This window comes from Orycteropus afer, unplaced genomic scaffold (genome assembly GCF_000298275.1).
Source record: "Orycteropus afer afer isolate SDZICR_OR568_19922 unplaced genomic scaffold, OryAfe1.0 scaffold00213, whole genome shotgun sequence".
Classification (NCBI taxonomy): domain Eukaryota; kingdom Metazoa; phylum Chordata; class Mammalia; order Tubulidentata; family Orycteropodidae; genus Orycteropus; species Orycteropus afer.
Window position 1 is genome coordinate 2,169,531 of NW_006921800.1, and position 12,317 is coordinate 2,181,847.

The 12,317-nt window shown below is 37.8% G+C and overlaps 1 protein-coding gene across 1 annotated transcript in view; it reads left to right on the forward strand.

Moving 5' to 3' along the window:
* LRRC7 (leucine rich repeat containing 7) overlaps positions 1-12,317 on the forward strand; it is a 601,965-nt gene that overhangs the window by 497,787 nt on the left and 91,861 nt on the right. The window contains 2 exon segments of the mRNA XM_007948315.2: positions 1,084-2,764; positions 7,085-7,225. Of these exon segments, the coding sequence (XP_007946506.2) occupies positions 1,084-2,764; positions 7,085-7,225 (1,822 nt within the window).

Below are 12,317 nucleotides of genomic sequence, written 5' to 3' on the forward strand. Positions count from 1 at the left end.
CTCTGGTGGTGTAGTGGTTAAGGCATTTGGCTGCAAACCAAAGGTTTGGTGGTTCAAACCCACCAGCTGCTCCCCAGAAAATGGATAAGTCAATCTGCTCCTGTGAAGGTTTACAGCCTTGGAAACCCAGTGGGGGTCACTATGAGTCAGAATCAACTTGATGTCAGTGAGTTTGGGTTTTTTGGTTTTATTTATTCATGAGAAGAAAAACAAAAAAGTGAAACTTTTCATTACATTTCTATTTTTGTACTCGTGCAACTATTTGGTTTGCTTTTCTGTGTTTGTGTTTTGGTGTTTTGGTTTGGTTTGGTTTATACCTAACACAAAATTCCTATACCTTTATATTAGGTGTCATGAGAATATTTCATTTTTAAATTACAGTTTCAACAAATAAGTTACAGTTAGATTTGTAAATGTTAGTGCTAGATGGGAATTAGCACCAATTCTTATTATTATCTATTACCTTCATTCTACTGATGAATTGAAAGAAGTCCAGAGAGGTACACAGAATTGCTCAAGGTAACCTGATTAATAAATAGTAAAGCAAGAATATATTGGAAGGTGATGATTACTAGAAGCAATAATAAAAGGTAGAGTAGGTTAGTTGTTGTTGTTATGTGCTGTCGAGTTGGATCCGACTCATAGCGACCCCTCCTTGGGTTTCCGAGGCAGTATCACTACGGAAGTAGATCGCCCCATCTTCCTTCCGAGGAGTGGCTGGTGGGTTTGAACCGCCAGCCTTCTGGTTAGCAGTCAAGTGCCTTAGGCACTATGCTACCAGAGCTCCCTCGGAAGGAAGATGGGGCAATCTACTTTCGTAGTGATACTGCCTCGGAAACCCAAGGAGGGGTCACTATGAGTCAGGTGTGACTCGACGGTACATAACAACAACAACAACAACAAAGTAGGTTAAAGACGTGGGGTTTGGGGATGTGAAATAATAATGTTGCCTTAATCATAAGTGAGATGTGGATGAATGAAAAGTTAAACAAAGGACGGGGCATTCTTTGTTACTTATTCTCTTTCTTGGAAAGACCCAACTCTTCCTCGTTTTCATATTTCTTCTTCCTATTGTGTTCACAGGATTGCACAAACTTTCCCACAGCCTCTTGATTCAAAGCCATTACTCAGCCAACGGGAGGCTGTTCCCCCAGGGAATCTACCACAGCGACCGGAAAGGCTGCCAATGAGTGACGCTTTCACTGACAACTGGACTGATGGCTCACATTACGATAACACAGGGTTTGTTGCTGAGGAAACAACAGCCGAGAATGCCAACAATAATCCTCTCTTAAGTTCGAAATCTAGAAGCACATCTTCTCATGGACGCAGGCCTTTGATTAGGCAGGATAGGATTGTTGGTGTTCCCCTGGAACTTGAGCAGTCTACACATAGACACACACCAGAAACAGAAGTGCCTCCTTCCAATCCTTGGCAGAATTGGACCAGGACCCCTAGTCCTTTTGAAGATAGGACCGCTTTTCCTTCCAAATTAGAGACAACCCCTACCACCAGCCCCTTGCCTGAAAGGAAAGAACATATCAAAGAATCTACTGAAATACCTAGTCCTTTTTCTCCGGGAGTACCATGGGAGTATCATGATTCCAATCCCAACAGGAGTCTTGGTAACGTTTTTTCTCAAATCCACTGCCGCCCAGAATCTTCCAAAGGTGTTATTTCAATTAGCAAAAGCACAGAAAGGCTTTCCCCACTAATGAAAGATATCAAGTCTAATAAATTCAAAAAGTCGCAGAGTATTGATGAGATTGACATCGGCACATACAAGGTTTATAATATACCATTAGAAAACTATGCTTCTGGCAGCGATCACTTAGGAAGCCACGAACGGCCAGACAAACTGTTGGGACCAGAGCATGGTATGTCCAGTATGTCTCGCAGTCAGTCTGTCCCGATGCTGGATGATGAGATGCTCACTTATGGCAGCAGTAAAGGGCAACAGCAGCAAAAAGCTTCCATGACAAAAAAAGTCTATCAGTTTGACCAAAGTTTCAATCCAACAGGAGCAGTGGAAGTTAAAGCCGAAAAGAGGATACCAACCCCTTTTCAACACAATGCTGAGTACGTGCAACAGCCCAGCAAAAACATCGCCAAGGATTTGGTTAGTCCTAGAGCTTACAGAGGATACCCACCCATGGAGCAAATGTTTTCATTTTCTCAGCCATCTGTTAATGAGGATGCTGTGGTGAATGCTCAGTTTGCAAGCCAAGGTTCCAGGGCGGGCTTCTTGAGAAGAGCCGACTCCCTGGTGAGCTCCACAGAAATGGCCATGTTTAGAAGGGTCAGTGAGCCTCAGGAGCTGGCTCCAAGTGATAGGTACGGCAGACCTCTGTATAGGGCAGGTCTGGATCGCCAAAGCAGCGTTTCAGTGACTGAGTCCCAGTTCCTGAAAAGGAATGGCAGGTATGAAGATGAACACCCTTCATATCAAGAAGTGAAAGCTCAGGCGGGAAGTTTTCCGGTTAAAAACCTTACCCAGAGGAGGCCATTGTCTGCAAGAAGCTACAGTACAGAGAGTTACGGTGCCTCCCAAACCAGACCAGTTTCAGCTAGGCCTACAATGGCAGCTCTTTTGGAAAAAATACCATCTGACTATAACTTGGGTAACTATGGTGACAAGCCATCAGATAACAGTGATATAAAGACGAGGCCTACTCCTATGAAGGGAGAGGAGAGCTGTGGCAAAATGCCTGCAGACTGGAGACAACAGCTGCTTAGACATATAGAAGCTAGAAGGTTAGACAGGGTATGTTTGGCGTTTCTCTGTAAGAATATCCCTCTTACCTTTAGTTTAACTTTATTGGCATCTCTAAGCACATGTAGTGAAGCATGAACTACATGAATGAGTAGACGATTCGCATTTTATTTATCTTTATATTGTGGGGAAATTGATCATAAGAATTTTTCATGGATATTGATTAATGCTGACAATCCATAACCTGTAGGTGAATTATTTATCAGCTCTAGCCCAAATATTGTTAGTAAGAAAGAATTCAACTTTATTATATGAAATGTGCTTCAATTGCTTTCTAGCCATTAAGGCAAAATGCCTCTCTTAGGACACGGAATTTTCTCTAGTGACCTAAAGAGTATGATATTTATTGAATCTATAAAAAGGAATATTACACCCCTTTCTGCACAGACACACTTATATTAAAATCAAGCCTAATTTGTTTATAAAATGTGCACATAGTTACTGCTGTGGGACTACTAACGTTATTACTTCTAATGAGTAATAATCTTCCCACCAAGAACACCAAGAAACAGAAATATAAACTAAGCAGAGATCGAATGCCCTCTTTCACTTTATTTCATTTCATAAAAATTCTGCTATTGAGAATGTTCGTTTTTATATAGAAGGAAATAGTTAAATTTGAATCATACCACACACAACAAAAACAGATGTCTTTATGAAGACTAGAAGCCAACAAATTGGTGGATATATAACCACAAAAAGGGAAATTAATCCTGATTCAGTTAAAACTTGAGTTACCAAACAGCACAGAATATACAATTTGGGAGAATGAAAAACTCATATAAAGCTTAGAATTACTTGTATTTAAAATACAATAATTTGTATTGCCCATTCAGATCTCTCTAAGAGGAATCAGCATACCATTTTGTAGACACTATTGTCAACTGACTTTCATTATTCAGTGTTCTTTGTAGTTTTGATGTAGAGGGCTTGTGAACTCTGCATTGGCATTAGAAACTTAAAAATCCTTCTTATGAAAATAGGGCCTTTTGTTCTTGTTTTCAGTGTGAGTTAGTATCTGGGAAATAATAGACCAGTAGAATGCTTCACTCAATGGTTATATTATTTTATTTGGTGTCCTGCTAAAAGCAGAGGTCACTGCATTTATTATGCATTTCCTTAATATTGACTTTTGTGTTTTCAGGTTTACTCTTTTCAACTAATTCCATTGTTTGTAGGTCGTGTCTACATGACAAAAAAACAAATTTTTTTAGGGAAAGCGTGAACTAATAAGTGTGGGTGTGGGTGTTAGTTTCTCAATGTGGAAATCAGTTTTGCCTTGCAAAATATTTCATCAGAATGTCTGTTTCAAATAGGTGTGCTCAGTCCCATTGAAGGGAGCCTCATCAAACAAAGCCTCATGACTGGCTGTCAGTGGAGACACCTGGTCGGTTGTCACCATGCCTTACCTCAAGTTACACCCTCCATGTAGACAGATAACTTGGAGGGTGAAAATATTTGGGGCCAAATAATACAGTACAGTTTGGGGACTCTGGCCTCGTGTAGACACGACCATACGTAACAGGGTAAGATGAACTAGTCAAGAAAGGTTATGAGAAGTTTTGGGGAGCATATGTACAATGACTAATCATTTGAGGCAAAAGAGGAATGAAAAAGAACAAATAATGGGGAAAAAAAAGACAAAATTCTAAATATTTCTACCATCATTTATTTATTGGTTTACCAGACAAGTGCTTCCCCTCCTTTGATCAAAGCTAATGGAAAGTTGGTGACTCCTCTAGATGGAGCAGGAATTTGGAGGGCATGGAGATAGGGCTGGAGGAGGGGTGTTTAGATAAGCAGATGTCTGGATGCCCTGCCTGTCCTAGATAACTACAAGAGAATCCATATATATTTCCCATTGCTATGATTTCCCATTTCTTTTTATTAGTCCTTTTGTACCCCCTCTGGTAGTGTAGTGCCTAAGGCACTTGACTACTAACCAGAAGGCAGGCGGTTCAAACCCACCAGCCACTCCTCAGAAGGAAAATTGGGCAATCTACTTCCATAGTGATACTGCCTTGGAAACCCAAGGAGGGGTCGCTATGAATTGGGTATGACTCGATGGCACATAACAACAACAAAAACAACTTGTACCCCCTCTTTGTTTATAATTCCTTGGATCTATCTTTCAGTGTATATCTGATAGCAGTGTTTATTACAAGTTTCATTGCATATTCAATCACCTTCGAATTTTTTTTTTTAATTCTAATTACCTTCGAGTATAGCTTTAAGCCAGTGGATCCTGGAAGCTCTCCCTCCTGTTTTCTCCAAGTAACATTTCTTTCTTCCTCTAAATTCAGTTACTGTGCTATTCAGACTGTATCTTACTTAAAATTTCCAGCTACTCAACAAGATGACCTCAGGTTACTAAAGCACAGACTTCTTATGTAAAATTAGTTTTGATATAGCTGTGCTAATTAACATTCTGTCCAAAATCAGACTGCACCAGAGACATGATTAGCTTCCTGTTGATGTTTAGTTAACCCATTTGAACCTGGCAATCAAATAGAAAAGAAATTTAGTTATACTGGAAACTACAAGAGAATTTGAAACAAAAAAGAGGTCCAGGCATTAGGTACACTTAACAGTCCAGTACAAAATTGATGAAATATACCAGTGTTGACCTTGAAAAGTCATTCCAAGTACTACCCTAGAAAAAAAAGATGGTTATTTTCTCCTTCAGTTTAGCCTCAAGACTCATCGTTCTACTACAGAGCCCCACAGTGAATGAAAGAATTTAAAATTATTAGCCTGTACTTGTGAAATGGCCATTCCTCAATAGGAGCAGCGAGAGCAGTAGACTAATTTTGAAACCTTAAGAAATCATTCAAGTGCTGATTGAGATATTCAGTGGCCTTTACAATTTTGGTGCAATGGTATTGAAAAATCTCTGGATGAAATAATCAGCAATCAATAACACATATGACTGGTAGACAAGCACACCATCAGGAGTAAAATACTCTTTCAACTGAGTTTAATGAAACTTTGATGTGAAAAATCATTACTCCTCAAATAATGCCCTCAAAATAGAATTGCTGCCTACTGTTAATATTCAATAACATTCAGTTAAGAAAAAATATGTTAAATATATTTTGGTGGATTTTTTTTTTCCAGTATAAGAGAATTACTTAAAGGGGGCAAATGCTGCCAGTGATTACATTTCTGTTGTAGGTGGGACATAAATAGTGTACTAGAGAGATTATTTATTGACAGGGGACCCAAAATGTTTAATTTTTAAATGAAGTTCAGTAAAAAAGAAAATTATCTACTGTATAATAGTTTTAGACATTTGGAATAACTTGAGATGTAACTATTGCCAGGTACCCACAATGCACTTTTATCTCCAGAGTATTGTCTAATTCAACATATGGTAATTCCTCTAATATTATGAATTTCCTATAGCTTGAAATCCAGAAATGTAATTTTTAAGAAACAAAAAAAAATAAAATATTTGCATTCACATACCACTTATTTGATAGGCTTAACTGAATTAATCAGAAAATTCATTCAATCAGCCAGTGGTCAGATTGAGTGATTTTTTTTACCCACTGTGTGAGTTGTCATAATTATGCCTATAGACTAAGCAATAAAGGAGACTGATTTCAGCTTTAAAAATTGCAATGCATTAGCTTTAAGCAGAATTAAAGGTAAATATTTGTCTTTTAAGGAGCCCTGGTGGTGTACTGGTTAATGCACTGGGCTGCTAACTGAAAGGTGGCCTGTTCGTACCTGCCAGCTGCTCCACAGGAGAAAGATGTGGCAGTCTGCTTCCATAAATATGTCCAGCCTTGGAAACCCTAAGCAGCAGTTCTACTCTGTCTTACAAGGTCACTATGAGTCAGAATCAACTGGACAGCACTATGCTTGGTTTGGGATTTGTCTTTTGTGTGTGATGATCTCACAGTGTGAAAGAGGCTATGATACCTGCAGCTGATAAAATTTGATTACAATCTCACCATCTGAATTTTAAAAATTAACAGACTCTACCCAGGTGAAAAATGCTGGTCCAAAGTCCCTACTAACATGATTTGTAAGAGAGAGATTTTATGCCTTTGAGTTAGCAGCAAATGTAAAACAGGATGTACCTTTTTTGCTTTTTGTCTTTTCTGTAGTTTTGAATGGTACTCATTATGTGCATAACTAACACTGTTTATTGTATGCTTCTGTCTGATCAAGTGCATGTTTAAAAAAGACAGTTACTGTTTGCCTGCTTAAAGTTAAATGTTATAAACTTAAACATGTTCATGTAATAATCAGTTTGTGGAGCATGTGTTCACATCCTGTCACATGATTATTTCCTCTACTCAGAATGCTGCTTACAAACACAACACAGTTAACCTTGGCATGCTGCCCTATGGAGGTATTTCAGCAATGCATGCAGGCAGAAGCATGACTTTAAACTTGCAGACTAAATCTAAATTTGATCATCAAGAACTACCTCTTCAGAAAGTAAGTATGGACTGCCCTACATGTGTCAGCATACCAAAAGCCAGTTAATGTTGTATGTTCACTTAATGTGTTTAGGCTGTACATGCAGCCCCTGCTTGTAGACTCTCATGAGTCCAAAAAGCACAAGAGCAAATCATGTACAGCCCAAACTCTTAGGTGCTTAATGAGTATTTGTAGCTAGACTGATTATTGGGTTCCTGCTGAACAGCTTTGCTTTTTGGATTGAGCAGGCACATGGTTTTTTATTTTGTGTTAAGGTTGATTTTTCTTTTTAATGCCTTTTGGTCTTTTTGTTTGTATGATTTTTCTTTGGGTTTGTTTATTTATTTATTTTGGAAATAGCCTTCTTTTCTCATGGTGATATATTTTGAGAACAGAACTGGGAATTATTATTAATGCTCAGTTAATGCTTTGGAAAATCATGGCAGAGATTTACTTGGCACTTCTAAATGCTTCTGCAGCCTCACCCACATACTATTTTTTTGTTTGTTTGTTTGTTTTGTTTTTGGTGGGAGATGTTACACTAAATTGCAATGTGAGGAACAACTTTGTGATTTAGCTAACAAACTGTGACTTTTCCTAGATTAATGGAAAAATACAAGTTTACAGTTTTAAATGAAAATATGGTCACATTTGACAGGGAATATACTGCAAGAAGAAACATTTTCATTGTCAAAGGAACGCTTCTGCTTGTTTCATGCAAGCAAAACTGAGGATGCATATTTTACTTGTTTGAACTGATCAACGTCTTCTGTGTTAGTTCTGTTCTAATACAGGCTAACGAGTCATTTTCACACACTGTCATTATGACTATATGTCAATATAGTCATTAGTTCAGCTAATTATTATGAAGAAAGCAACAGCATCATAAAGCAGGGATAACAGAATGACAGTAGCCTCCAAACACTTCTCCCTTAATAAAATTAAAGAACATACGTAACAAACTCCCATCCCAGCAAAACGAGGGTAATAAAACCTTAAATTTCATGTTTTATTATCAAATTGTCTTAATAACAATCCCCAATTCTCTATGGCTTGATTCCTACTGAGATGAGGAATAAAACCAAAGAGATATTTATACCCATAAATTATTCATCACTCACCATCACTTTGAAAAGGGAGGGACTAAACTGAGAACTTTTGAATGTCATTCTTCCTCTCCTCAGTCTCCTGGTACAGGACCAATGCTGTGCTGGTAAATTTTCTCTCTAGAGGAAAAAAAAACCCTGATTGTAGGATTTTTTTTTAACATCAATGGTTATAAATACTCCCACTATAGCCAATATCAAGCTATGCACTTAATATCACTGAATTCAGAATTGGGAAGTGTTGTACATAAGCAGCTCTTAGGAGCCAGTACATATTGGCTCCAGCATGCTACTGTCAGCAAGACATTTTTTACTTGAATCCTTACATCAGTGAAATCTATTTTTCATATCTCCTCAGATGCCCAGAATGCCCCACTTCTAACAAAACCATTTCTCAAAAAGCCTTGAAACTTACCTACAAGTTTAGATGAGAACCATCATTGAAATAGACACCTCTGCTGGGGGCTTGACAATTAAATAGAAATCAAATTCTTAAATTAAAATTGTGAAATTTCAAAGTTCAGTGAGCAGAGTAGAGAGATCTTGGTATGAAGGAAGATATTGCCTGGACCCTGTAAAATCATATCACATGGAGAGTCCCTTATTTTGCCTAATAGTTGGCCATATTGACTCATCAATCTATAGATTAATAAAGCTATGTTCAGGGTCTGAACAGTGGTACCACATGCTGAAACAGTTTCTCAATGTCTAAATTATTCTCCAGACATAAATTAGGCACCTCTGCATGTTGCATTAATTTTATGGTTTGAGGTACCCTAGATAATGGATTCCTGTTTATTATTATAATTCTAAGATGATCTTTAAGGAACTTGGGTGGTGTAAAGATGAGGCTCCTGCTTCCATAAAGATTTACAGCCTTGGAAACTCATTAAGGGTTGCTATGAGTTGGAATTGACTCAATGGCAATGAGTTTGGTTTTGGTTTGGAAAAGGATCTTTAACAAAAATAATGCAGAGTTATAATATCTTGGGATTTTTTAACCATCCTCAGTCAGGCACAAATATAACCCAAAGGAATTATCTTTAAACATTACATTAATTTGCAGACCAAGAATAATTGAAGTATTGAAAGACTCTATCTCAAAATGAACTACCATCAATACTTTATTATTTACATCACCCCCACCCAAAAAAAAGGAAGGAAAAAAGTATGCAGGCAAGGCAAATACTCCATTACCCCCAAAAGACTTCATACTCAGTTTAAGGCCTATAAATTCTAAGTATTATGGCATGTGGGACAACTTCCTAACCACCACCACTGCAGAAACGCTCTCAGATATGGGAGGTAGATACACAGCCAGTTTAGAGAATAGCTCCAGGATCTGCCATCCTCCTCTGGATTCCAATCTAAGTCTCTGTCCCTTCTCCCTTGTGCCCAGATTTCATCTGATCATTTCTTTAATTAATTTGCCAAACTTTGGAGTCACCTGTTCTTATGATACAACCTCTCAGATTATCCTTTTTGGCTCCACTGATCATAGCCAGCCAGTCCCATGACTAAGGTTCAGTTTTCCTGAATGCTTCTTGCCAGGAGAAGAGATAAGCAAATACCATTTTTCTTTGATTTAGAAATGCATAACAACTATTATAACATTTTTTTTCTTGCTATTTAAGATACGAGAAATTATTTTTGTCATTTAAGACATCTTTGCAGTCTCTATATGCTCCTTAGACAAGAGAATTGAACTAAAATATAGTGGAAGACCAATTTATAAACAACATTTTATGTAGATAGATGGTTGTTTCCAAGATGGCCAAAAAGGGGGGAAAAAATGACAAAACAGTTCATTCGTCCATGAAAATTCTGAAGTTGCCTTTTTTATTAATAAAAATTCTGAATGACATACTGGCTATCTCTAGTAAGATATATGGCAAATGATTCTGGGTTGGACTAGAAAAATTGAATGAAGTTGACTAATGAACCTAAATTAATGTTTTGAAACATTAGAAGTTAAGCACTGGGGATGGAGTAGCAGCAGCATAAATTTGTGCAGGTGGTTCTTTCCCCAGGGAATATAAAATCCACCAAACCCGCTGCTGTGGAGTCAGTCTGATTTATAGTGACCCCTCCTTGGGTTTCCAAGGCGATATCACTACAGAAGTAGATTGCCCAACCTTTCTTCGGGGGAGTGGCTGGTGGGTTTGAACCACCAACCTTCTGGTTAGCAGTCAGATGCCTTAGGCACTCTGCCACCAGAGCTCAAATACAGGGGCTAAAATCCAGACCCTATCCCCAACCTCTTTGCTTACCAAGCCTTGCTTCCTGCAACTAAGGCAAGGAACACCTTTTTTTATTTCTTCTGCACACATAGACATTTTGTAAATTTTCCCACTAGAAGGAGTGATTTTTGTGATTCTTGTCTCTCCATCCCACACTATTTGTTGATTTTCTTTAAGGTAACCTAAACATATCTAAGGAGGCTCAAAAAAAAAAAAAAAAAACACAACCCTTCCTTGCTCCGGGCAAGTAGATTGCCCAGTCTTCCGTTCGAGGAGTGGCTGGTGGGTTGAAACCGCCAGCCTTCCAGTTAGGAGTCAAATGCCTTAGGCACTATGCCAGCAGAGCCACCAGAATTCACACAGATCACAAACAAATTATGTAATTCAGAAAGCTTATTATGACAGTATTTACAATTTTGACTATTTCCTTCATCACTGAATCAAAAACAGGAAGCATATCGTTAATCACCCACACTTCCTTATAATTAAGGATTCATCTGCAACACCCTTTCTTGTTGTGATCAATGGCTCATGCTCTGTCAATATTGAGCTAAAATAGATTGCCTCCAGACTACATCACAAATTAATTTTTAAATGACAAAGAATCATTCCTCTTATAGCATGTGCTTTCACTTCTAAAGAGAACAAAATGTCATCAGACACTTCCCTCACATATATTTATCACATACGTGCAGAGTTATGTTTCCTATTCATGCTTACATCCAATCAAAAAGTGAAATATTTAGTATCACATATGAGAATACTTGTGTTCCCACTTTCTATGCCTTTAATATTATAGGACAGGCTGAAAAGCCACTTAAGAAAAGAATTTGACCAAAATTACTTCCTCTCCAATCATATTTTATTGCAGATCTCTTTACAAATTCATCCGAAATATGATCACTTGTACCTTCTCTGTTTGTTTTCTACAGAGGCATGAATTCTGAACAAAGCCTCTATAGTTTTGGTATCTACCTCACCATTAGCAACAAATATTCTATTTTCATTTTAGAAAGATTTTGAACTGGCTTTGGGAAAATTTGTTTAATTAACCACAAAGATCACTGCTCTTTGTTATATTTCAATTGAGAACAGCATTCTAAGATGGAGTGGTTTCTCTTCTAATTTTTCACCTCTTTTATGCTTCATTAAACTATTTATTTCAGCCATCAATATTTTTTTGTCTTTTTTTTTGTGAACTGGGAGTATAGTGCAAGACAATAGCTATAATTACACATGCAAATTTAACAAGGAAAAACATCAAATGACACAAAATCAAATTGGCTAAGACAAGCTATGTCCTGTTATCTAAACAATTAGCCAAGGGAAACTGACAAAAGCAATCCTGGAGTGCATGCTTAAGTTCTAGAAATGGAACAATTCGAACCTAAGAGGCTTTTGTGTGGAAATCACAGTGTTGCTTATCTAACTTGCGAGACACATCTGAACAAGATTGTTTGCCATTTCAAGTGAAATTACCAGTCCACTTATGATTTAACAGAGTGTCAGGGGCTATGGATCTTTTACACAGAGATGATAAACAGAGAAACAAAGCTCTGCAGATTCTCTTACTAGGCAGTCTTATCCCTTCCTATGATTTTATCATCAAATCAGTAAAGACTTCCAAATGTGTGCTGCCATCAGATCTCTCTTCTGACTAATGGATATATACCCATTTGGTAATCACAAAGGGCACCTGAAATACAGCAGAACCAAAATTATTTCATCGTGTCCTCTTAACCTGTCCCACTCTCCTCCCATGAC